The following is a 27,728-nucleotide window of genomic DNA, read 5'->3' as shown; positions in this document are numbered from 1 at the left end:
TCTTCTACGCTGTCCAGGAAGTTCTGGCCTGTGGTCACAACACAATGGCCAATGCAGTCATAAATACTTCCTTCATACTGAGCATCAAAACACTCTTAGTCCTTCTCAAATCTTGTAAAGTAGGCATATTAAACTTAGAAAGGTTCTCTGAGAGTGCTCACTCCTGGCTAGGCATGGTGGCGCCTACCTGTAATCCCAGTACTTGGGAGACTGAGACAGGAGGATGTCAGGTTCAAGGCTATCTATCCTCAGCAACTTAGCAAGAATCTTAGCAACCTAGCGAGATCTTGTTTCCAAAGGATAAAATAACTAAGATCTGGGGGTATACTGTAGAGGTAGAATGCCCTAGAGTTCAATTCTCAATACCACAAAAGACCAAAAAAAGTGCCCACTTGTGTGTGTGTGTGTGTGTGTGTGTGTGTGTGTGTGTGTTACTGGGGATGGAACCCAGGGACATTCTACCTCCGAGCTACACCCCCAGACCTATTTTTTATTCTTTATTTTGAAATAGGGTCTTGCTCAGTTACAAAAGGGCCTAAGTAGCTGAGGCTGTCCACGAACCACAATCCTCCTGTTTCAGCCTCCTGAATGCTGGGATTACAAGCGTGCACCACCACACCTGGCTCAAAAAAGTGCCCACTCCTAAACAACAGCTTTATTAATTTAAACACTAGGAAAGGGGTTTTGAGGATCACTTGGCTCTAACCACAGTGGCTCTCTACCAGTATGATTTCCTGAGACCAAGCTCAGAGGAAAAAAGCTTGCTAACTACTCTCATTTTGACTTTTACAATGAAAAGTCAATTGTCTATTAATAAATCATGTCTTCTCTAAAAAACTGTGCATTTTATTTGGTATACAGTAGGAGTAAGTCTGAAAAATTAATAGATACTGATGCCCTGCATGTTACAAACCATATAGTAAAGACATGTATCATTAAAATTGCAAAGAAAGCACTTATTTAGAATTGTGCAACACTCACATTTTTCCTCTCAGTAATGTACTGAAGAATAAATCCCAGAACTTCTGCTGCTGCTGCATATACCTCTTTATATTTTACAAAGGACATGTTATTGACCAAAGCGCTAAAGTACCTATAGCAAACACAGAAAATAAACGTGCATAAAATAATCCATTCTGATGTTTGACATAAAATATCACAATTCTCCTCCTGATGTCATATTAATAGCATAAACTGAGAAAATACAAACATATGATGGCAAATGCCAAATGTGTATGTGTCTAAATATGCTTTTAAGGGCTCTGACATCTTAAATAGAAGGGCATGGGCAAGTCCACTGCCCAACCACAGAAAGATTCTGATCAGAGCACAGCCCACTGCTGGACATCACAGGAAACAGCAGCAATGTAGACAGCCACCCTCCGCACAGGAAGCACTGACTCCCCTTCTGTTTTCTTTTTAATGGAACTGGGGATTTAACCCAGGGTGTTCTACCTATGAGTCACACCCCAGCCCTACTTTTATTCTTTATTTTGAAACAGGGCCTCATTAAGTAGCTAAGGGCCTCACTAAATTTCTGAGGCTGGCTTTGAGCCTGTAATCCTCCTATCTCAGCCTCCTAAGTACTGGGATCACGGATGTGTGTCTCAGTGTCTGGCAACCCGACTCCCTTTCAAAAGCTACCTGCCACGACAAGTAGGCGAAAACAATGAAGAGAATGGGAGGCTCGATCTCTGTGCAAGGAGCAATCCATGAACTGTTGGCCATCAAAGACTGTGAGGCTGCTCTTGATGAGGAAGCCATAGCTCAAACTAACGTGCAGCAGTCCAGTGGAAGAGTGTGGGCCCAGCACACAGGAGCCTGAGTCCAGTTCTAGCTCTGCACTGATGACAGCAAGTGTCTAAAAGTGAGCAAGTTCCCACCATGCTGAGCTGTTTGCCACCTCGGCCTTTAGGTCATGTGCTGTCTATAGCACCAGCAGCTGTTGCAACTGGTCTGGGATGATTGACAGAGAACCAACCAAAGTAACTGAAACTCCCCAGGAATGTGGGGGCCAGGAGGGCACAGCAGAAGACTACAGATTGACCATGGTGTGACATCAACTTAAAAAAATCCTAAATAGTGCAGTGGAACACACCTGTAATCCCAGTACTTGGGAGACTGAGACAGGAGGATCGCAGGTTTGCATCCCAACTGAGCAACTTTGCAAGAATCTCAGTAACTTAGTGGGAACCTATCTTAAAATAAAACATAAAAAGGGCAGGGGTAGAGCTGGGAGGTAAAACACCCCTTCGTTCATTCCTTAATCGTACACACACACACACACACACACACACACACACACACGCACACAGGAGAGTAAGACAAGGAAGTACCTTTCTGTGGTGTTCTAAAACTATCTTACTAAAGTCATGGCCCTCTTCACATTACGACTTCCACAGCCCAAAAAAGTGATCACAGTCTATGAGGCAGGACAAGGGCCGGGGCAGAGCAGAAAAGAGTGGAAGGAAATGAGCTCAGAAAGAACGAGGGCCTCCTCCTCACATCCAGCACCCTGGGTTAACTTCTCACGCATGCCCATGTATATTCTTTTTTTTTTTTTTTTTGATGGGGGGAGGGTTAAACCCAGGGGTGTTCTACCTCCAAGCTACACTTTCAGCCCTTTTTAGTTTTTATTCTGAAACAGGGTCTTGCTAAATTGCTGAGGCTGGCCTCAAACCTGAGACCCTCTTGTCTCAGCCTCTCAAGTACTGGAATCAGACCTGTATGCTACCACACCCAGCTCAGCCTGTGTAACATTCAGGGATAAATGTTAAAAACATGCTGGGCATGGTGGCACATACCTAAATCCCAGTTCCCCAGAGCCTAAGTCAGGAAGGTTAAAAGTACAGAGGTAACCTTAGTAACGTTGCTTGACCCTTGCTCACAAAAAGTAGAGCAGGGCTAGAAATGTCACTTGGGGTGGAGCAAACCTGGATCAATTCCCAGTACTGGGGAGGGAAAGTTCTGAAAATAAGAAAATATCTAATAGCTCTTACTTGCTGACACATACATGAAAACATTGCAGTCATTTACATTTCTCATTCATTCCAGATACAGTTCTTCTCCCAAACGACCTCTAAACCCAACCTTCTGATTTTAGACAGAAATAGTCTTTACAATGGTTTCTGGTTCTGAATGTATCAAAATCAAACTGTGCTCCCTGCTAAACTAATCCAGGTAGACCTTAACCTAAAAAAGAATCAAACAGAAACTGGGATACTTACGTAACACTTTCTATGCCACAACTGGGGTCATAGGGAGGCAAGTTATTGGCTATGACAATCCCTAATAACTGGATCCCTATAGAGTTGTCTTTAGAATCAGAGTCTTGACTGGAAAACTTTTCATATATTAGCCTGCAACATAAGCATAAGAGATAAGACAGGGCTTTTTTAAATTATTGGTGCACTGTGGTCATACATCTTAATAGAGTACAAGATGGTGGAGGAGATACATCCACACCTCACTTCACTCAGTGAGCCCTTACCCAATTCTCATGCCATTTCCTTCCCCCTTTCTCCTTCTCATGTTTGGCTTAGTGATTGACTTTGATGTTTGTGAATGTACATAATGTACATTAGAGTATTGCCCTCTTCCCCCTTTGCATCCCCTTCATTTAAGACAGAGCTTCTAATACAGAGAAATGAGAAGCAGGAAGACAAATACAGCTTTTTCTAAAGCTAACTTTCAACTTTTTGGAACCCTTTGTCTCTCCCCCACATCCAAGGCCCTTTCTTGCTAACACCACCTTGAGTACACTCGGGCTGTTCTAGCTTGTAGCATGGGCAGTATCATAATATGTATATGCCTCAGGTTGTGCTAAAACAAGTCCAACAAAAGGCTACAGGCCAGTACTGGGTTGGAACGGTGCACAGCAGGGCATACCCCAGCTTCCCATGTGGGGATAAAGCCAGAGATGAGCTAAGGGACAGAAGGAACACCCAGCCCCAGAGCATTTCTCATGTCAAACATTGGAGGCTGTGAGTTTATCATAGCAAATTATACCTTGTTAAGTACACTCTATTTAGAATTATGGTCTTCCTCCTATCATTTCATATAATTATATTTCATTCCACCAACAGTGCTAACATACTACACTTTAACCAAAATTTCTAAAAATATATTGCAAAGCTAGTAAAAGTATACCTATATGGGATGGACAAACAATCCTTCCAGCACTCCACAAGGATTTTGATAATTTCAAGGTTGTGTCTGAACACAGCTCTCTTTGGATGGAAGACATGTTTCATTAGAAAATAAAGCAATCGATTTGCTAATACTTCATCTTTAGGGGCCCCCTGAAAACATAAAGAAATTCTGTATTAATATGTAGCATTTCATTCTGGAAAAGCAATTAATTCAAAAGTCCACTTTTACAGTTGGAGAAGGTGGCCACACCTGTAATCCCAGTACTTGGGAGGCTAACACAGGAGGGATTACAGGCCAGCACATGGTAATTTAGTGAGACTATGTTTCAAAATGAAAAATAAGAGATGGGGGTGTAGCTTAATGGTAGAACACTCCTGAGTTCAATCCCCAGTACAAAAAGAAAAAAGAATGAAGCAAAGTATTTCTACAAGGTAGTATTTGCTGAGGGCACAGCTCCTGATTAGACTGTGTGATCTACCAGGGGCGTAGCTGTCTCTGCACAGAGAAGGGCAGAGCCCATGTGCTTCAGGGAGCTACAGTCAGGGATGCAGACTCCGGCCACCATGCCATTTGTATTCTTGCACTCAAGACCCAAACCTGATTCCTAGGTCATATTGTCTGAGGCCCAGAGAGAGGTCCTCTCCAGAGGGCTCTGCTGAGACCACTTTATAGAGCAGAAGGGTAAAAAAGGCAAACTTGCCCTATGCTGACTTAGTGACCTTTGACTCTTGACACAGTCCTCCCTGCCACTGGCTCTTCCCATTCAACCTCAGAATTTATCAGCCTGCTGGAGCTTTAGTTCAGGGCTCTCGACAGTGCTGAGCCAACTGAACCCTGGCCACCATTGCTCCTTGGGGAAAGTAAAACAAAGGCCAATGTCTGTTCCAGATATACAGTAGCACACATCCATCTATACCATTACAGACAGTAGTCAATACTGGCAAGAAAATAACAAAAAAATCCAGGGATTCTTGGACCCTCACACTCGGGATCTACTGATGTTTATTTTACACACAATTTTAGTAAATCTAATATCTAGCATCCAAGTTGCTGGCAAGTAACAGTGACAAACAAAACAAACACCTGACAGCTCAGTACTGAAAGCATGGTCAGAGGGATGACCAAAACCAAGACAGTGAAAGCAGAGCCGCCTGAGGCCGGGTGGCACAGAAGCAGAAGCACGCAGTGACAGCTACTGCCATGCTGGCTTAGGAACAACAGCAGGATTTGCCACAGGAGCACCTGCCCAAATCCCAGCCACAGGAGGCTAGGGCAGAAAGATCGCAAGTTAGAGTCAAGCCTCGGCTACTTAGCAAGGCACTGTCTCAAAATAAAAAATAACAATGGGAAGCATAGTGGTGTACACTTATAATCCCAGCATTTGGGAGGCTGAGACAGGAGGATCGCAGTTCACAGACAACCTCAGCTACTTAATGAGACCCTTTCCAACTCAGTGAGACCCTGTTTCAAAATAAAGAATAAAAAATAGGGCTGGTAGCCGGGCGTGGTGACACACGCTTATAATCCCCACACTTGGGAGGCAGAGACAGGAGGATCACGCAGGTTTGAAGCCAACCATGCTGGCTTAAGAGACCCTGTTTCCAAATAAAAAAGTGTAAAATAGGTCTGGGAGTGTAGCCCGGAGATAGAAGGGCTTCCAGGAACCCCAGTACCACCAAAAAAAAAAAAAAAAAAAAAAATAGGGCTGGTGGTATAACTTACAGGTAGGATACCCCTGGGTTCAAATGTAGTTCAGGGTACCATGACTCTGGGTTTGATCCCCAGTACTGCATAAAAATAAAAATAAAAAAGAGCATGAACTATCTTCCACATGCTCTTTATTTCTTTTTTCTTTTGCAGTACTGGAGATGGATATTCTTTTTTTGAAAGAGGGTCTCACTGAGTTGCAAAAGGCCTCACTAAGTAGCTGAGGCTGTCCATGAACTGCAATCCTCCTGTCTCAGCCTCTTAAATGCTGGGATTACAAGTGTGCACCACCATGCCCGGCCTCCACATATTCTTTAAATAGCAGCAAAGAATAATAATGGGGAATAACATGTGCTTCATTCCTTACAACAGGGGTGGCCACGCCTGTCCAGGAGAGAACTGTAGCAACGATCTCCACCACCATATAGTGAATGCCCTCTCCTCCGTGGTGCTCAGACACGGCCAGCTGCAGCAAGGGGCCCAGCCAGGACTTCGCATATGGACGAAAGACCTGTTACAGGACGGAAGAGTCAGAGATACAAGAACTGTCTTTAATCAAACTATCAATACAGGAATGGATCTTCCATCAGCTAAAACACATAAACATTTCAACATTCCCTCCATTTAATTAGATTAGACTAAATAATATACAGCTATAAAAAATTGAGCTGTTACTATATATAAATGTATAATACATAGAAATATATAAATATATATATTATATATATAAATGTATAATACATATATATATGTAATATATATAAATGTAAATGTATATATAAATGTATAATACATAGAAAAAAATAAAGATTATATGCCTCCATTTTTTATTTCCTATGTTAGAAGTCATTCTGTTATAAAAATTTAAGATCTCTGGAGTCTAAATAAAATGTATCCGTATACTAAATTCCATTTAATTTATGTTGGGAATAGTGGCAGAATACTATTCCACTCTGATAGAAAAAAAGACTGAAGATGATAATCCAAGCTGTCTACCTTCTTAACCTTTCCAACTTTTCTTTTTCAAATATATTTCCTTGGGGATTTCTCATCTAATCTCATAAAGTAATCTGCGTGGTCATATACCTGCAGAAACAAAAAACCTGGGCACACTCCAGGTGTGTCTATAGTCTTATTTATAAAGTTATCTATACAAACCTCCTTACTATGCTATTAACTATAGTGAAGGTTAAAACTGAATGTAAATGTCAGTTCTACTGTTTCCTTCCATAGAACAAGAACTACCTAAGGTACCTTCTTTTGGGAACCACGACCCTGGCTGTTCCAGGCTCCAGAGGCACACACAGCCCCACAGATATCCCCCAAGGATGTCTCAGAGACAGTTCACACCCATGTGTGCAAAAGCAGTGCAGCATGCTTCCTTGCCACCCCCACAGCCCAGCCTAGGCCCACTAAGAAATCACCCAAAAAAGTTTGCTTCCTTTGTGGCAGCATCAAGTCACTTAGAAGTCAGGTGTGACTCCAAGTGTTATGGGTTGAGCTATATCCCTCGAGGAGCTGTTTTCTACCACATAGAGTCTCAGAATGTGAGCTCATTTGGAGTTCAAGTTAGGTCATTAGGGTGAGATCTAAGTCAGCATCCTGGTATCTTTATAAAAAAGAATTTGAACATAAAAACAGAGGTATGGGGGAAGACCATATAAATACAGAAACACAACCACATGCCAGAAAGCCCACAACACCAGCAGGGAGGAGCCTTGACTAGAAGCTACGGACACCCAGGTCTCAGATTTGTGGTTTCAGAGTCCATGTTTAAGCCTCACTGTTACCTCCTGACAGCAGTATCAGTAGCCAGGCTGCTAAAGAGACTCCAAGAAAGATACAGACCCAGCCAGTTCTCTGGCCTATTTTTGCAGAGTGCCCAGAGAGATTTTTCTATTGGGCAAAGTGGTTCATGTCGACCTTCAACTTAGTGCCCTTCAGTGGCACCCTATTACTTGCCCACAAATGAGCCAGGCCCAGTGGACCTGCCCAGGTCACTTGCTCCTGGACACCTGTGGTAGCTAATGTCAGCATAGACATGGGCTCTCTACAGAGCCACTTCTGCTTCTGAGGCTCCTACTATGCTACACAGAGTGCAAGCGTCCACAGGGCGGCTCACAAAGCTTCAGGCCTTAGCAAAGCCCACCCGTCTCCCACTGGTCACAGTGAGCTGTCCAAGCAACTGCCTAGGAGAAAGTCACCTACGTTCACATAAAGTCAACAGGAATATTTTCATCCATTTTTTGCTATTATGAACAAAGACGGTCGGCAACCTTAAAAAAATTGTCAAGGACTTTATAAAAGCCCATTTCTAGGTCACTAGAGGTTAATTTACATGCATAATAAAACAATGTTCAAATAAATGAGTAAATAAACTGGATGTGGTAGCATACACTTGTAATCCCAGCATTTGGGAGGCTGAGACAAGAGGACTGCAGCTAGTGGACAGCCTCAGCTACTTAGTGAGGCCCTTTGCAACTCAGTGAGACCCTGCTTCAACATAAAGAATAAAATATTAGGCTGAGGGTGTAGCTCGAAGGTAGAATCCCCCTGGGTTCCATTACCAGTACCACCAAAAAAAAAAAGAGTACATATGATCTGCTAGTTTAACAAAAATGTTAGGCGTTGACTTTGTAAAGTACCCTGCATTGTGGTATTAAGTAAATGCAGAGAACTGCAAAGCACTGTTAAAGAAATAATACATTATTTACCTCTTCTGTATTAATAACAAGCTTGGCTAAGAAGAGACGAATATTTAATGATACAGATGGATTTCCTACTTTGTCAAGAAGAAATTTCATCCAAGGAGGAAGATCTTTTGGCACAGAACCCTAAAATAAAACACAGTATTACATTGAAAGGTTTGAATAAAAACCTCCCATTTTGATATTATAAGGACATAATGACAAACTAAGACATGAAGAGCAAAGAAAATCATGCTTATTTGATATGAAGCTTTAATTTTCAATATTAATGTTAACTCTCAATACAATGCCATTAATAGTGTTAACTGAGACAATGTAAGATTGGAAGAAAAACCTCTTCTCCTCTGGCTGGGGTCATATTTCTCTGTATGTGCTTGATCAGGGCTGTCATAGTCGCCATACACTCATGCTGGTTAAGCTCGTCCATCTCTAACTCCAGGATGTCATCTTGGACCTTGAGGTCTTGACGTTCCTATGGAAAGGAAAGAATCCACTGATACAAAGAGACCCATTCAGTGTTAGTGACATGTGTTACTTATTTCTTGGCAACATCATGCAACACTAAGGAAATAATGATAATTTGGTAATAATATCAAATGCACCTGTTATATTTTCTTATTAAACAACTAAAAAGTCAACAGGACCTCCCTCATGCTTGCCTTACATTCCAGGCACATCCTCCCCGCAGATTCGTTCTGCCCAGTCTCCTAGAGTTGCAGCTCAGCTCAGTGTCCTTTGCTGCCTTCAGCCTAAAACCCTGTCCCTGCAGCATCGCCACCACACTCCCTGGCCTTCTGACCTCCTTCCTATTCTGAGTCTACAGGAAGAAAGGCTGGGGCTTAGAGCTTGGAAATTCTCCAAATTGCAATAGTCCCCAAGGACAATAGAAAAGTGGCTTCTGATAATAATGAAGGGGATGACTGTGGTTCCCTTTCTTTACAAACGTGTATTCTTTTAATATGTGAGAGGTGATCACCCGTCTCTGAAAATGGCCAGTGGTGGATTTAAGGTCTTGGGAGCTGTATGAATAGCTCTGGACTCCAGTGGAAAAATCAAATTGACTCATTTCCTCCATCAGGCTGCTGTCTGCCAAATACGATAAGGAAGACATATAATGAGGACCATCTGAAATTAAAAAAGAGTATATATAAACATAATCAGCAAGAAATGCATTTCTCAAGCTGGGCATGATGGCACATGCTTGTAATCCCAGTACTTGGGAGGCTAAGACAGGAGGAGCTGGATTTGTGGCCAGCCTCAGCTAAATAGTGAGGTCCTCCACAACTTAGAGAAACACTGCTTCAAAATAAAGAACATTAAAATTGAGTTGTAGGTATAGCTAATGCCCATGGGTTTGATCCCCAGCACCACACACACACACACACACACACACACACACACACACACACACAAAAGGCATTTCTCCAAGCTCAAATGACAGTAAACGAGAGCATGCATTTTTCTTTTCTTTTTTTTTTTTTAAATTTTTTGTAGTACTAGAGATTGAACCCAGGAGCACTCTACCTCTGAGCTACACCTCTAGCCCTTTTAAAAAATGTTTGTTTGTTTGTTTAGCGGGTCTGGGGATGGAACCCAGGGGCATTCTACCTCCAAGCTATACCCCCAGCCCTATTTCTTATTCTTAATTTTGAAACAGGGTCCCACTGATTTGCAAAGGGCCTCACTAAGTAACTGAGGCTGTCCTCAAACTGTGATCCTCCTGTCTCAGCATCCTGAATGCTGGGATTACAAGTGTGTGCCAACATGCCCGGCTTTTTATTTTTTATTTTTGTGGTACTGGGGATTGAGCCCAGGGGCATTCTACCTCTGATCTACACCCCCAGCCCAATTTTTTCATTCTTTATTTTCAAAGAGGGTCTTACTAAATTGTGGAGGTCCTCACTAAGTAGCTGAGGCTGTGAACCCCAATCCTCCTGTCTCAGCCTCCCAAGTACTGGGATTACAAATGTGTACCACCATGCCGGCTTTATTTCTTGTTTTGAAACAGGTCTCTCCAGGTTGCTGAGAGTCTTGCTATGTTGCCAAGGTTGGCCTCAAAGCTGTGATCCTCCTGTCTCAGCCTCCCAAGTACTGAAATTACAGTGGCGTGTACCACCGTGCCCAGCTTAAAGCTTAAGTAAGGCTTTCACCAACTCTGTTATTCTTAGCCCATTGTTCAAAATAACAAAGCAAAAAATAAATGGGGAAAAAAAAGACCTGCCTTCACTCTCTTCGCTATTGTTATAGACAGAGAAATGAAGTTAAACTGGGTTAAATTTATAATAAAAATGCCTTTGGATTTAAAATTTTTGATGACGTACATTTTGCCCATTAAGTCTAACATAAATGTGGGAAGAAATACTACAAAAAAATAGCTAGTCCAAAATACATACAAGATTTACAAAACTGTTCTAAAGATTATACTGAAATTGGAAAACAGTAATTAAAGCTATAAAGAAAAATACAGCAAACAAACAAAATGAGGATCACATATTGAGATAGTGAGTTAAATTTAAACGTGGAGGCCAGAGAGAGCCTCTTTCAAAGGTTGACATTAAACTAAATGCCTTGAAGCGCACACTGATATTTGGGGCTCAGGATATGAGAGGGCACAGCAAGCACAAAGGTCCTAGCAGAAGCAAGCCCAGCACCAGGAGGTGCATAAGGGGCCCTGCTGAGGGAGGCAGCAGGTGGGAAGGGGGCAACAGGAGAGCAGGTGGCAGGGGCACTGCCACCGGAGGCTCTGTCCTCCAGGACACGGCAGTCTCTTTGTACTCTAATATAGATTCCAAATGCAAATAAAACATAATACGTAATATGTACATGATACATATCATGTATGTGCTGGTATTGGAAAACTGCTTCGGTATTGATTTCCAATAAAAATGTAAAAGGCAGTCAGAGCCTGAATGCTACACAGGCACTCAGGCAGGGAAAAACACAGCTCTGCCTGTTACACTTCAGAAATTTCTTTCCCCTCCCTTTTGCCTTGATATAAACTCGTAGTGAGAATGTAGAGGCAACCAAAGTATTAAGCTCTAAAAATATATAAAAACAATTAAAAGCCCTAAAATCACAGTGACTCTGCCTGGGACATTTTTTTATTTTCTGGTGGTACTGGGGTTCCTTCTACCTCTGGGCTACACTCCCAGACCCATTTTTATATTTTTATTTGGAAACAGGGTCTCTTAAGCCAGTGAGGCTGGCTACGAACCTGCGAGATCCTCCTGTTTCCGCCTCCTAAGTGCGGGGATTACAAGCGTGCGCCACCACGCCCGCCTCGCCTGAAACATTTTAAAGCCATAAAGGTAGCAAGAACTGTGTGCTCTTAGAGATGACACACAGCTGCACTAGCTACAATTAGTGCCTGTGATTTCCTCTCTTTTTTGTGACCCAGCCTTGGTATGTGGAATGTAAACTCCATGTGTTACAAAGCACCCATAATTGATAGGCAACCAATATACCCCTATACAACAGAGGTAGAAAAAGATAGATTAATAACCCCTGTACTTAGTAAGTGTACTGTCTGGAGAAAAGAAAGGACCACCTGCCTAAGAAATAAGTTATTAGCCAGTTGTTTTGGTAATGCCATTAAGAACATACCAATAAGAAAACTATATCTAAGGGCCAGGGTCTGAGAGGGGGAGAGTTCCATTTTCAGGCTCTCCATTGTGTCTTCCAGGCATACTGCTCTTCTCTCCCTTTCTATTTCCTACTGCCTTTGTAATAAATATTTTTTTAAGCTGCAACCAAGCTATTAGTTTTAATTTCCTAATTCAAATTTGAATCAAGGAAAAGAGCCTACAGCACTGTTATAACTTCAACAATATATGTTAATGTAATCCATATTAAAATAAGAAAACATTAAGTCCATCATGACTCATATGGCCACGGTTAGGACCTTTTGTGTGTGTGTGGGGGGGGGGTCTGGGGATGGAACCCAGGAGCATTCTACTGCTGACCTACATTCCCTACCCTATTTTTTATTCTATATTTTAAAACAGGGTCTCACTAAGTTGCAGAGGCCTAAGTAGCTGAGGCTGTCTGCAAACCACAATCCTCCGGTCTCAGCTTCCCGAATGCTGGGATTTCAAGTGTGCACCACCATACCCAACTACAGTGACACCTTTTAATGTATTTAAGTTCAGCTAAATACATTTCTTTCAAAATATAATTCTAGTTGCCGCTTAAAAGCAATAAATAAATAAATAAACTCAATTCCAATGGTTTGAAGTTTTAAAAATATTTTTGTTTACATAAATAAACACCAATAATTGGTTTCTAATAAGCAGCTTTATAATCATTTTTACAATATCCTACCTGAATCTCCATTAGCTGCCTCCCTGGCTTCTTTCCTAATTTCAATATACTTCTTCTTTCGTTCCACAGGAACCTGCTAGGCAAAACAAGTACATCATACAAAATGTTTTATAGTCACAGTGACTTTCTCTATTTTATTAATAATCTGGCAAACCCTTAAATTACTAGTTAAAAAATCACAAATTACTATAGAAGAGACGGCGGGGTGGGAGAAGGAGGGAGAAAGTTGTGTGTGGTGTATGTGTGTGTGTTACTGGGGACTGAATCACGGAGTATTCTACCACTGAGCTACAGCCCCAACCCTTTGTTAATTTTGAAAGAGCGTCTCACTAACTTGCCCAGCTGGGATTATAGGTGTGAGCCAGCATGCTCAGTTCATGGTAAGTTGGTTTTTGTGATTTGGGGGATGGAATCCAGGAGCATTCTACCTCTGAGATATACCACAGCCCTACTTTATTTTCAGCTGAAAGAGGTTCTCTCATGTTGGCTTCGAACCTGTGACCCTCCCGGCCTCTTGTGATGAATTCTTTTTAACAGAGAAACAAAACTGAAAATTTCACTCACCTCAACTTCTACAGGAAATGTATATAAGCGCTTCAGATCTATCAGATTTTCAAAAATAAGCAAGTTCTATAAATGAAAAAGAAATCATATAAAAATATCTGAGTGGTGGAGATCCTAACTACTGATACGATTATAGAATTCTACCCAGTAAATTATGGAGAAGCACTTCAACTTTAAAATGTGTCTATGCAGAACCCCCCCTCAAAAAATCTTTTTTTTCTTGTTGGTATTTTTTATTGAAAGATCTTTTCCCTTAAACAATGAACATTTTTTACATTGAAGCTTTAGACAACCAAAATCTCAAAATAATAATAAAATCACACTAAGTTACTTTCATTAAGTCTTTACTTAAACTTTGTTGGTAAAAATATTGCAAGACACTTGTAGCTAGTGTTTCTGCTTTAAAATCAGCAAATTAAATGTCACAAGAGACAATACATACATTTGCAGATAATGGGCTAAAATGATAATTTAATGGTAATTAATGTTTATGTAAAAAAGAAATGCATTTGAAAAATTAAAAGTAAACAAAAACTCTAGTTTTATAAAATAGTCTATGAATAGAGATTAATCATCTATAACCTTGCCAGAAAAAAGTGGGAAGAAAATACCATATCTTTGACATCAGGAGAAAGTATAAATTACTGTTACTTCCCAGCTATATACCCGGCCCTTTTTATTTTTATTGGGACTGCGGATTAAACATAGGGGCATTCACCCTCCAATTTGTACCTCCAGCCCTTTTTATTTTATTTTATTTTATTTATTTATTTATTTAGGTAATGGGGGTGGACCCCATATATACCTCTGGGCTATACTCCCAGACCTATTTTCTATTTTATTTGGAAACAGAGTCTCACTAAGTTGTTAAGAGCCTCACTAAGTAGCTGAGGCTGGCTTCGAACCTGTGCAATCCTCCTGTCTCAGCCTCCCAAGCGCTGGGATTACAAGCATATGCCACCACACCTGGCTTTTCAGCCCTTTTTATTTTTGAAACAGGGTCTCAGTAGGTTGCTACAAGCCTCACTAAATTGAGCTGGCTTCAAACATGTAATCCTCCTATCTCAGCCTCCCAAGTACAAGGATTAAGGTATGTGTCACCATTCCTAAAAAAAGGTATATGTATACGTGTGTGTGTGTGTGTGTGTGTGTGTGTGTGTGTGTGTGTGTGTGTGATTGAACCCAGTGGCTTTCTACCTGTGAGCTACACTCTCTGCCCTGTTTTATTTATTTATTTTTTATTTGTAGTACTGGTAATAGAACCCAGGAGCATCCTACCTCCTGATTTGACTTTGAAATGGTCTCACTAAACTGCAGAGGGCCTCACTAAGTTGCTGAGGCTGGTTGCAAACCTGCAATTCTCCTATCTCAGACTCCCTAGTACTGGGATCACAGGCATGCACTACCATGCAAAGATCTAATCTACCTTTTGAAATCGTACAGTGACAGCAACAGTACACACCCCTAGAGAGACTTACCTTTTCTGGTTTTTCACTAAACAGAAAACCTTGGTAAAATTTTATTTCATTGAAGACACAACAGATAAGAGAAATGGCACAGTTGTATGCAGCGCAGTGGTACAGCCTTCTCCTTTCCAGCAGTTGCTTCTCCCCGGCCATATTCTCTGTGAATGCCTCATGGCACAACCTGCAGAGCAGATCCAGGTTACAAAGGAATCCACTTACAAGAGAACACTGCACAGCAGTGCTGGGCAGTGGGATCTGATTCAATTCAGTTTCTCTCCAGGCTTGTGCCAGGCCAGTGCTCAAAACTGAAGATATAAAGATGAGCGTGTCACCATCTCCCGGTGCAGGACACATACCAGGATCTGATAGCACAAGTCCAACATGTCATATCAATAGCTAGGGAAGCAAGGAGAATAGAGACTAACCCAGCCTACAAAGCTGAAAGAATTCAAAGAAAATATCTGAGCTAAGCATTTCTGTGGTTTTTGTCTTCTGAGACATAGATTGATTATTTTACCCAGGCCAACCTAGAATTACTGGGCTCAAGAGATCCTCTTGCTCATTCTCCTGAATAGCTGGGACCACAAATGCACACCACCAGTTTGCATATATAAATATGCACATATATGTATATATGCATAAATATATACATGCATATATGTACATATACACATATATGCATGCATGCATGCATGCATGCATACATACATACATACAAGGCCGGGAGTGGTGGTGCACGCTTGTAATCCCTGCGCTTGGGAGGTGGAAACAGGAGGATCGCACAGGTTCGTAGCCCGCCTCGCTGGTTTTAGAGACCCTGTTTCCAAATAAAAATATAAAAATAGGTCTGGGAGTATAGCCCAGAGGTAGAAGGGCATCCAGGAACCCCCAGTACCACCAAAAAAAAAAAAAAAAAAAGGACTAGGGTAAGCTCAGAGGTAGCATGCCCCTGGGTTCAATTCCCAGTACTGCAAAAAAAAAAAAAACACATACATACATATATATACTTGAGAAACACATGCAGGCATGACTAGAAGAGAAGAGTAGCACCGAGGACAAGGAACAACTGCACAATGTCATGTCCTGGGAGGCAGCAGCAGCAGCCGAGGAGGAAGACATGTTCTTGGCAGAGTTTGTCCACCATGCTAAACAGCATGGACTCCACTCTGCATGAGGGGGTCAATGAACAATGACTTGGCGAAACAGTTTTCCTGCAGCATAGCCCCTGCATTTGTAGAGGTATGATTTATAGCATATTCACCAACAGTGCAGTAGTTGTAATAGACTCTGTGGCTCAAAAAGTCACTCCCTGGCCATTTACCACATCTACAGTAAGGACCAGGTACCACTGAAGTACTTTAGGTGAGGAAGTAAAACCACCAGACTCCTATGGCAGCTGTGTTATTGTCTCGAGAAGTGGGCATGTGCGGTGTGACAAGTCTCAGGGCAGGGAGGATATTTTTTTTTTGATTGGCATTCCTTTATTTTTATGTCCACATTTATAATTTTATATTTACCATGGAAATGATATTCAGAAAAAGATGCTTTAATGATATATATCAGAAACCTAGTTACAGGCAGCCATTGCAGACCTATCCGCCTCAGCACTCAGCCTTCTATTTTGATTGTGCAGAATCAATACTTCTAATTTGCACAAAAATAACATTATCTTAACCACAGTTTATGGTTCTCATCATAAATAGGGAGGATATTCTAAAGAACATTATTGCACTGGTTTGGAAAAGGTCCAGAAGGAATCACAGCTGGCAGCTCTAATATCTCACAGGGTATCTGTGGAGGTTGGACAGATGCAGGCGCAGAATAAAATGTGAATGCCAAGTCTTGTTTATGCAAATAAGTAGATGGTGACATCAGTCACTGAGGGGGTAAGGTGTAGGTCAGGGTAAAGAAGAGTAACGATGAGTTTGGAAGCACCAAATAAAATGCAATAAAGTCTGTCTCACTTGGGAGAACTTCATTAGAAGCATGATGGCAAATACCAGTAATACTAGTACTTGGGAGGCTGAGAGAGGAGGGTAACAGGTTCAAGGACAGCCGTCACAAGTAGCAAGACTCAGAAATCTAGCAAGACCCTGTTCCAAAACAAAAATAAATAGGGCTCTGGTATAGTTTGGAGATAGAATATCCCTGGATTTAATCTCCAGTACTACACACACACACACACACACACACACACACACACACACACACACGTTTTAGAGAAAACGTGTGAGATATCCTATTACTTTGTGTTTGATATAACACCTATTAAGAATCCTTGCCATTTTTTAAATTAATTTTATTTTTCCTCTTTTCTTTTTCTTTTTTTATTTTGTGGTACTGGGGATTGAACCCAGGGGCATTCTATCTCCAAACTACACCCCTAGACCTTCCTTTCATTTAAAAAAATTATTTATTTATTTATTTATTTATGGAGGTACTGGGAATAGAAGCCAGGGGCCTTCTACCTCAACACTACACTCCAAGACCTATATTTTATTTGGAAACAGGGTTTCTTAAATCAGCTAAGGCTGGCTTTGAACCTGTGTGATCCTCCTGTCTCCGCCTCCCAAGCGTGGAGATTACAAGCGTGTGCCACCAGCCCGGCCATTTGTTATTTTAAAACTAAATTGCTGGGCCGGGCATGGTGGCGCATGCTTGTAATCCTGGCACTTGGGAGGTGGAAACAGGAGGATTGCGCAGGTTCAAGACCCTGTTTCAAAAATATAAAATAGGTCTGAGAGTGTAGACCGGACGTAGAAGGGCTTCCAGGAACCCCAGTACCACGAAAAAAAAAAAAAAAAAAAAACCTAAGTTGCTGAGGTTGGCCTCAAACCTGTCATCCTTCTGCCTCCGCCTCTCAAGTACTAAAATAGGTGAGCGCCACCACACCAAGCATGGATCTCATGACACAGTGACAAGATATGATAGAAATACTATCACTTCTTACTATAAATAAAACTAAAGATATATCAGGTGTGGTGCATGTTTATAATACCACTACCAAGGAGGCTGAGACAGGAGGATTGAAAATTCTCAGCCAGCCTCATCTACTTAGTGAGGCCCTCCGCAATTTTATTGTGACCCTGTTTTAAAGGAAGTAATAAAAAAAAACATAGGGCTGGGGATGTTGTTCAGAATAGAATGCTTCTGGATTCAATCCCTAGTACCACAAAATAATAAATAAAGCTATTCAATGAAAAAAAAAGTACAAAAAAATCAGAATAGTTTTATTCTTTTTTCTTTTCTTTCTTTTTTATTTTTTATTTTTTCTCATAGTACTGAAGGTAGAACCCAGGGACTTTTCTACCTCCAGGCTATACTCCCAGACCTATTTTAGAAAAAGGGTCTCAGTAAGTTGCTGAGAGCCTGACTAAATAGCTGAGACTGGCTTTGAACCTGTGCGATCCTCCTGTCTCAGCCTCCCAGGTACTGGAATTACAAGTGTGCACCACCACGCCAGACTCTAATTTTATTCTTTATAAAAGATGAAAATGAAGCTGGGTGTGATGGCGCACGATTGTAATCCCAGTACCTGGGAGACAAGAAGACTGCAGTTCGCATACAGCCTCAGCTACTTAGTAAGGAACTTTGCAATTCAGTGAGACCCTGTTTTAAAATAAAGAATAAAAAATAGGGTTGGGAAGTATAGCTCAGAGGTAGAATGGTCCTGGGATTTAATTCCCAGTACCGCAAAAAAAAAAAAAAAAAAGATGAAAATGAGACAAAACATTTGTTATCCAAGAACACACTGAAATCTATCTAAGTAGCTGATGTACTATTATAAAATGAGAAAATATTCCTGCTGTCGGATATTTTTTTCTAGATTAGAAACTATGCGTTCATTTTTGGATTGCTCATCTTCTAAGAGCGAGATTCTGTTCTCCATGTGTTCTAATCGGTTGTTTGTGCTTTGAATTGAGGCCTTTACTTCATTAATTGCATCCTTTATCTCTTTTTGGCTCTCTCTGAGTTCTTTTCGAAGCACCTCTATTATTTCTACAGTTATTTTCCTGATTTGATCTTCTAGAAATCTCTGATTTTCTGTTTTATCGGGTTCTGATGTTGTGGGGTTGTGGGCATTTATTGCTCCAGTATTATTCCTCTTTCCCATTCTATTAGTAACTGTTAACTCTGTTTACATTGTCTTTGGATATACAATATTTTTTTTTATTTTTTAGGGAGTTTGTATACTCCTCTGTTGCCTGTGCCATTGAAATCATATCCAAGAAATCAATTTCAATGTTGTGAGGTTTTATGACCCAAATTTTCTCCTAAAAGTTTATAGTCTTAAGATTTATATTTAAGTCTTTTATCTATTTTGAGTTAATATTTGCATATGGGATTAGGTAAGGGCCCAATTTTATTCTTTTCCATGTAATTATTATTTTTAACAATATTTAGTTAAAAGATTAATATTCCCACCACCAAATATTCGTGGAAACCTTGTCAAAAATAACTTGATGATATAGGGAAGAATTTAGCTCTAGGCTTTTATTTAACTCCAATGGTTTATATATCTGCCTTCAGAACAGTACTACACTGTTTCAATTATTGTAGCTTTATATGGTTTGAAATCAGAAAATATATATCTTCTAGCTTTGTTCTTTTTCAATATCGTTTTGGGTACCTAGAGTCCATATTTCACAGTAGGATAGATTTTTTTCTGAAAAATAAATATATAAATATATGATAGTTTCACCTAAAAAATAGAAAAAAAATATTCTCTGGTAAGAAAGAAAGCAAAAAGAAATATTGAAATGTTATCTTTAAGTCATCAAAAGCTTGGTATCAGACAAATGAAACTGTTATGTGAGATTATCATTTTTAATTTTAGATAAATTGCCATAATACTAGATGTCAACTACTAAGCCAAGCATGGGAGGGAGGGATAGGGAGAGAATGGGGTGGGGATTGGGTGGGGGCTGACTGGGAAAAGTGTGCATGTATGTCTACAAAAGTATGTATCCTACTATGATGTATGAATACAGTGCACCAATAAAAAAAAAATGAGAAAATATGTAAAATTTCAGTAAATAAGTAAAACATTTATTCACATAAACATGCATCAAAGTACCTACACCAAAAATACTAACAACGCAAACAGAATTTAAAATTGTATATAAAATCTTACTTAATAAGTGTCTTTGTAAGTTCATTTCCTTCTGTAACACAGGAACCATGGAAAACTTGATTAATTTTAGATTCCTTCGAGTGAACATCATCTTTAGACAAACGAGAATACATCACTTCTATCATCTTATAATAGCCCATCTTCTTGGTGATTTGCGTATCAAAGTTGGATTCATTTAGCTGAGAAAAGGTAACAATTATTTCCGGTCTTATCAAACATGAAAAATATCTTATTCAATATATCAATTTAAGGGAGGAGAACTGGAGCATTCTCCCTCTGAGCTAGAACCTCAGCCTTTTTTACTTTGAAACAGGATCTCACTAAGTTGCTGAGGCTGGCCTCCAACCTGCAATCCTCCTGTCAGAGCTTCTCAAGTACCAGGATTTTAGGTGAACACCATTGTCCCCACTCAATACATCAAATACTTAATGTCCTTAAAATAAAAGGTAATTTTATCAAATATGCTAAACCACTTCAAGAAAAGTGCCCTGTTTTCAGGATTTCCAACATGGACACAGCACTGGGGTATTCTACAGTGTGAAGCAGGGACTCCAGGGCTAAAAATGTCTTCATTAAATTTTACTGCAGGCATGGGATCCCCAGGTAAAACTCAACACACCAAAACAAAAGACTTTCCAGTACTTTCACATTTACATTAACAACGTATCATCTGGATATTTAATGTTTGTCTGTTTGTTTTTGCAGTGCTGGGGACTGAACTCAAGGGCATTCTACATCTGTACTATGCCCCCAGCCCTATTTTTTATTCTTTATTTTGAAACATGGTCTAAGATGGGGAGAGTCTCACTAAGTAGCTGAGGCTGGACACAAACCCACAGTACTCCTGTCTCAGCCTCCCAAGTACTGGGATTACAAACATGCACTACCACACCCTGTTCATCTGGATAATTATAATTTCTTCCAATAGGATTCTGTGGGAGGCTTAACAAAGAATTCCCACACCCAGCCCACGAAAGTTATCAAAAGACAAATTAACTTCTAGAACTTATAACTGTAACTTTCTCGTAGGGCAGAAAGGATTCTTCAGACACAATTGTTAAAGACCTCAAGACAAGTGATGGTCTGGATTCTCAGGTGGGCCCTAAGTGACAGTACACACCATCAGAGGAGTGGGGAGTAGAGGGAAAGCAGTCAGTCAGGAAGAGGTGACCTCGCAGAAACAGAGCCAGGGGTGATACCAGCATGAGTCCAGAGACGCTGCAGCCATTTGAGGTGGGAAAAGGTGAGGACAGGCTTCTCCATGCCAGCCCCACAAGCAGCATGGGCTGGCAACACTGCAATTTTGGCCAAGGATAACTTCCTGTGTACAGTAGAGTATAACTTGACCATTCTAGCCTCCAGAACGGTAAGAGAATAAACTTATGTTGTTCTAAGCTACCAAGTTATCAGTAAATTGTTCCAGAAGCCACAGGAAACTAGTGCAGATCTAGTGGCTACAGACTCTGTCATTAAATGCAGAGGGCGCACTCCCTGAGCAAGAGCCCACCTGATGTAGTCAGGTTTTCCACAGCTGAGACCAGAATACGTAAGCACAATGTAGAGAGAAAAAGTTTACATGGGCTCAGTTTCAGAGGTTCAGAACACAGAAGGCTGGCTCCAAGGCAGAAACTGTGGTGGCAAGGCTGCTAGAGGAACACTGCTCTCACCTCATAGCCGCAGGAGCAGAGAGAGCCAGAGCAGGGGCAAGGACAGAGAGCCCCCAAACAATGCTCCGACAGCCCAGCTCCTAGCCACACTCTACCTGGGGAACATGCTATCAGCACATACACTTCTGGGGAGAATATTCTAAACCTAAAACGTAAGAAACATGACCGAGCACAGAGCAATGTCTAAGGACCCTGGTCAAAAAGCTCTGCTGATTTTTACTGAGTTCAATATCTAGATGATACCTTTGTAAACCTGGACTTCAACACATCAATGGCCTCCACCACAATTTTGCTGAAGAATTCTCTCAGAGCCTCCAGGCCACAGTGCCACAACAATGTGAGAAGAGAGCGCTCTACAATCGCCTGGCGAGTGACACAGGACAGCAGGTCATCCCTCCTGAACAGCTGGTGCACAGTCTCCAGAAGACTTAGCTGTGTGACATGCGAACTCCTGAGAGAAGAGAGCAAATCATGCAGACATTCATACACTGAACAAACACCTGATGAGACCTACTATATCACAAGAGGGTAGGCTCCACAAATGTTGATCTACAAAAATATCTTTGTAATAGATAGGCAAAACAGATCAAATATAAAAGGTACTGGCACACAAGCCACATTGTTTTATTCATCCCCAGATGTCTTCCAAACAAATTTAGGTATTAGGAAGCACTTATTCATTATTTTCCAATCTGGTATTGCTTAGCAAACACCTGAAAGACTGTGGGAGAGGCTGAGACAGGAAGATCACAGGTCTGAGGGCAGCTTTGGACAGGGTTTAACTAAGATTTCAGGGCCAGACTTGAATCTGCAATCCTCCTGTCTCAGCCTCCAAAGTACTGGTATTGGAGACATATGCCACCTTGCCTTGCTAACATTATAGAATCTAAAATTAACTTCTTTTCTTATTCTCTTATACTGTAGATCTTACTGTTTTTGCCAAGCTACACTACCAGCACATTTTATTGTTGGTTTTAAAACAGGGACATTCAAATTGTTGGGACCCTGCTTTGCTAGGTTGTTGTCTCTTGCTAGGTGCTGCGGTGGTCGTGTCTCACCTACCAAACACTGGGACTACAGGCATGCAACACTAGGCCCACCATATGCTTTCAATCCTTTTAAACTTATACTTTGATAAACAATTTTTGATTTCTAATTTTTCTCCATCATTTTCCTGGTACCTGTTTCAATAATTTTGATTCTAATCTTTATCATTCTCTTTCTTCACAGCTTTCCTTTGGTTTAGTTTGTTTTGCCTAGATTAAAATCTAGGAATCTAAAAGCAGTTTAAATTGCTGACTTGAGACCATATTTTCTAAAATAGGCATTAAAAGATAAAAATTTCCTCTAAGCACTGCTTTGGCTATATCTCATATGTCTGAGTATACTTTATTCTTATTTTATTCAGATCAAAATACTATCTAAGCCGAGCATGGTGGCACACACTTGTAATCTCAGCATTTGGGAAGCTGAGACCGGAAGATCACGGTTCACGGACAGCCTCAGCTACTTTGTGAGGCCCTCTGCAACTTAGTGAGACTGTTTCAAAATAAAAAATAAAATAAACTATGGCCAGGCGTGGTGGCGCACGCTTGTAATCCCCGCGCTTGGGAGGCGGAGACAGGAGGATCACGCAGGTTCGAAGCCAGCCGCGCGCGCTGGCTTAGGAGACCCTGTTTCTAAATAAAAATATAAAATAGGTCTGGGAGTGTAGCCCGGAGGTAGAAGGGCTTCCAGGAACCCCAGTACCACCAAAAATAAATAGATAAATAAAAAATAAAATAAAATAAAATATGTAATTTCTTCAGTGACTCAGGGTAATTTAGAAATATGGCATTAATAAGTTGGTTATTAAGAAATATTTTCAGATTTCTCAAATTTTCTTCTGTTATTGATTTATAATATCACTATAGTGAGAGAACATATACCATATGCTTTCAATCCTTTCAAACTTATTAAGACTTGTTTTATTGCCTACCATATGGTCTGTCCCAATGGCCCATGTGTGCTCAAAATGAATGTGTGTTCTGTTGTTGTGTAGATTATGGTATGATAGCTAATTATGATTTTGTAAAGTGTTAATAAAAAGGGATGAACTACTAACTCCTGCTGAGTAAAGAAGCTACATATGAGAACAGGTATTATATGATGACACTGACATGACAAACTCAGAAAAGGCAGATATATCAAGACAGTGCTTGGACTGAACTGTGAATGTTCACATAGGATCTGATGAGAGTACACAGGTGCTCCTTGTGGTGACTACATGACCTGGTAAAATTCCTAAAAAAAAAAAAATCATTGAATTGTATATGTAAAATGGGTGAATTCTATTATAATTAAGATAGAAATCTAAAATAAATATACATCGATAGTTACCAATTTAATATAAGCAAATGCCAATTAAAAATTTATTAAAATTTTACAATTACAGCGGGGCATGGTGGCACACACTTGTAATCCCCATGCTTGGGAGACAGAGACAGGAGGACTGCGCAGGTTCAAAGCCAGCCTCGCTGGCCTAAGAGACCCTGTTTCCAAATAAAAATATAAAATAGGTCTGGGAGTATAACCCGGTGGTACAAGGGTTTCCAGGAACCCTAGTATCACCCAAAAAAAAGAAAAAATATTTACAATTAGAAATAGCCATGGAAAGCAGAGTGCAGTGGGGCACACCTTGAATCCCAAAACTTTGGAGGCTGAGAGACGATAACTAAGCCGGGCCCTATTTCAAAATAAAAATAAAATAGAACTGGATGTAGCTTAGAGGTAGAATCCGCTGGGTTCAATCCCAGGTATAAGAGAAAGAAGAAAAAGAAAAAGAAAGAGAGATAGGGAAAGAAAGAGGGAGAGAGTACATGTGCGTGTGATGGCATTAAGCCCTTTAAAATTAATAGTTATGGCTGGGCATGGTGGCACATGCTTGTAATCCCTGCATTTGGGAGGCTGAGACAGGAGGACCGCACAGATTTGAAGCCAGCTTCAGCTAACTTAGTGAGGCTCTCAGCAACTTAGTGAGACCCTGTTTCCAAATAAAATATAAATAGGTCTGGGAGTATAGCCCAGAGGTAGAAAGTTCCATCACCAAAAAAAAAAAAAAAAAAAAAAATTAATAGTTATGTCCCACCTTTCTTTCTACTATATTTTCTACTATATTTTGGAAAAATAGTAAACTATATTTGATCCTTGTCTTGATCAAATAGTCAAGTCTAAAAGCATCTGTATCTACAAAACATGGAAATACTGATCATTCTCTTCAGTTGGTAATGGTACTATATAACTATGCAAGAAAGCAGCATTTTTTAGAGATATATGGAGGTTTAAGGGGTAGGACATCCGATTTGCTTTCTTTATTTTTTAGTACTGGGGATTGAACCCAGTGGCATTCTATCTCTGAGCTACATTCCTAGCCCTATTTTTTATTCTTTATTTTTAAACAGGGTCTCACTATCTTGTAGAGGGCCTAAGTAGCTGGGGCTAGCCTTGAACCTGTGATACTCTCTCAGTCTCCCAAGTATTGGGATTACAAGTGTGTGCCACCATGCCTGGCTACAGATTTGCTCTGGCTGCTTTACAGTAATAGCAGCCAAAGAGAGAAGATAATGGGGAGAAAGATGGAACGGTGCTGTGTCTCCTTCATCCAGCGTCTCATTGTACTCAAGCTTTGAGTTGACTGCATCAATTTTTTTGGAGGATAATTCCCCCCCGAAATAACACACATATGGTTCTTGGGACTCCAGAGTACAATGACTTACCCTCCAGCAATCCTTTTGAAAGTGCGTTGAAATAATTCTTCCATAACATGTCGTTGCTCACGACAAAGAATTTCTGTCATCAGTTGCAACAACATGGGACTCTGAGATAATTCTAATGCATCTAGAAACTAGAAAAATACATTGATATCAAAATTTTGTTGGGGTTTATTTTATTTTTATTCTTAACAGTTCTAATATATTTATTAATTAATTAGCTTCTTTATTTATGCTTTCTACCTCCAAGCTACACCCCAGTTCCATTTTATTTTTTTAATTTGAAAGAGGATCTCACTAAGTTGCAGAGGGCCTCACTAAGTAGCTGAGGCTGGCCTTGAACCTGTGATCTTCCCATCTAAGCTTCCCAAGTACTGGGATTGCAAGCATGCACTACCATGTATGGCTCAGTTCTAATTTTTAAAAGAGGAAAAATATAATAGAATTTCAAAGAGAATAATATAAAAATGCTAATTGTGAAGCCGGGCATGGTGGTGCACACTTGTAATCCCAGCATTCAGGAGGCTGAGACCGGAGGATTGCAGTTCGCAGACAGCCTCAGCTACTTAGTGAGGCCCTCTGCAACTCAGTGAGATCCGGTTTTAAAATAAAGAATAAAAAATAGGGCAGGGGCTGTAGCTCGGAGGTAGAATCCCCTGGTTCCATCCCCAAACCTGCAAAAAAAAAAAACTAACTGTGTATGTGTGTGTGTGTGTGTGTGTGTGTGTGTGTGTGTGTGTGTTACTAGGGATAAAGCCTAGGACTTTATCCACAATCTTTTTATCCAAGCCACACAACCAATCCTTTTAATTTTGAAATAGGATCTTGTTAAGTTGCTAAGACTAGCCTTGAACCTGCAATCTTCCTGTCTCAGTCTCCCAGTACTGGGATTACAGCCATGTACCACCACGCTTGGCTATTTTTGTCATTTGTGCAGAAATCGTGAATGCCTGGCATATGAGAATGTTCATTAGGGCTTGCAGGTGTTTTCCTTTCTTTGTCCTCTGTTTCTGAAATTCAGGGTCACGCACCCTGCTTCACCAGGCCATTGACCTCAGCCCAACAGACCCATCACAGTGCAGGTGTCCTGGTCCTCTCTACTCTCCCATTCTCGGTATCCGTGTCTATTTATGCTACTTTCTAGGATATATCTCCAATTTTATCTTCAGAGTTGGAGGAGTTTAGATTTATATTTTGCCTTTATGTTTTTCATTCCCAGGGGTCTCTATTTGTCCTATTTCATGGACAAGATGTCTTTCTTCATCTCAGAAGCTATTCTGCATTTCACTCGCCCCTCCCCCTAGGTCAGCTCCTTATCCTTCTACTCCCTCTTGCTACTGTTTACCTCTCTCTCTCTCTCTCCCTCCTTCCCTCCCTCCCTCCCTCCCTCCCTCCCTCCCTCCCTCCCTCTCTTGTGCAGTGCTGAGTGTATCATGAGCATGGCAGACCTACACCCACCCAATCAATATTCATTCTTGGCCAAGTATGGTGGCCAATTCTGTAATCCCAGGACTTGGGAGCTGAGACAGGAGAATCACTGGTTCAAGGCCAGCCTCAGCAACTTATGAGACCCTGTTTCAGAATAAAAATTGAAAAGGGCTGGGGGTGTAGCTCAGAGGTAGAATGTCCCTGGGTTTATTTTTCAGTACAAAAAAATAAATAAATACTCGTCTTTTTTCTTTGTTAGTCAGATCCCTGAGTTTCAGTTGAGAACACAGCCCCTTCTGAGGGCTCTAAGAATGGGCATTTGGGATAGCAACATAAATGATCTGTGCAATTCCTGCCTGGAATACTTTGGGGGAAGACATGTTCTCTACAATCTTCTTCTCCTTCTGTGGCTAAAGGGGGATAGGATGGCAGGAACTAGAGCAGCTACACTGGACAAGATTAAAGTCATGTGAACAAGAATATGAAAGGAGACTAGGCCCCTTCTGGTTCTCCTGAGGCACATAAGAGAGAAATAACCTACTGTGTTGTTTCGGCTACTTGTAGGTTACTTACTGATTTACTCTTATAGTACTGGAGATGGAACCCAGAGACACTCTAACATTGATCCTTTTTTGATTTTTGATTTTATTTTTTGCAGTACTGGGGATTGAACCTAGGAACATTCTACCTCTGATTTATATCCCTAGCCCTATATTTTATTCTTTATTTTTGAAATTGGGTCTAAGTTGCAGAAGGTCTCACTAACTAGCTGATGCTGCCTGCAAACCTGCAAACTTCCTGTCCCAGTCTCCCAAATATTGAGATTACAAGTG

General features: G+C 40.8%; 1 protein-coding gene across 3 annotated transcripts in view; it reads right to left on the bottom strand.

Moving 5' to 3' along the window:
* PRKDC (protein kinase, DNA-activated, catalytic subunit) overlaps positions 1 to 27,728 on the bottom strand; it is a gene marked incomplete at both ends in the record, with an annotated part of 201,911 nt that overhangs the window by 72,511 nt on the left and 101,672 nt on the right. For all 3 annotated transcript variants that reach the window (XM_080713685.1, XM_080713686.1, XM_080713687.1), the window contains 13 exons: positions 982 to 1,093; positions 3,228 to 3,359; positions 4,150 to 4,301; positions 6,227 to 6,370; positions 8,574 to 8,693; positions 8,902 to 9,039; positions 9,544 to 9,692; positions 12,888 to 12,960; positions 13,452 to 13,517; positions 14,930 to 15,098; positions 20,052 to 20,230; positions 21,962 to 22,169; positions 25,474 to 25,601. In XM_080713685.1, coding sequence (XP_080569811.1) covers positions 982 to 1,093; positions 3,228 to 3,359; positions 4,150 to 4,301; positions 6,227 to 6,370; positions 8,574 to 8,693; positions 8,902 to 9,039; positions 9,544 to 9,692; positions 12,888 to 12,960; positions 13,452 to 13,517; positions 14,930 to 15,098; positions 20,052 to 20,230; positions 21,962 to 22,169; positions 25,474 to 25,601 — 1,770 coding nt within the window. The remainder of the gene's footprint in view (positions 1 to 981; positions 1,094 to 3,227; positions 3,360 to 4,149; positions 4,302 to 6,226; positions 6,371 to 8,573; positions 8,694 to 8,901; positions 9,040 to 9,543; positions 9,693 to 12,887; positions 12,961 to 13,451; positions 13,518 to 14,929; positions 15,099 to 20,051; positions 20,231 to 21,961; positions 22,170 to 25,473; positions 25,602 to 27,728) is intronic.

Source organism: Muscardinus avellanarius (assembly GCF_963383645.1).
Source record: "Muscardinus avellanarius genome assembly, chromosome: 1".
NCBI classification, from domain to species: domain Eukaryota; kingdom Metazoa; phylum Chordata; class Mammalia; order Rodentia; family Gliridae; genus Muscardinus; species Muscardinus avellanarius.
Note: the sequence above shows the minus strand (reverse complement) of the source record. Positions and strands in the feature narration are given on the sequence as shown.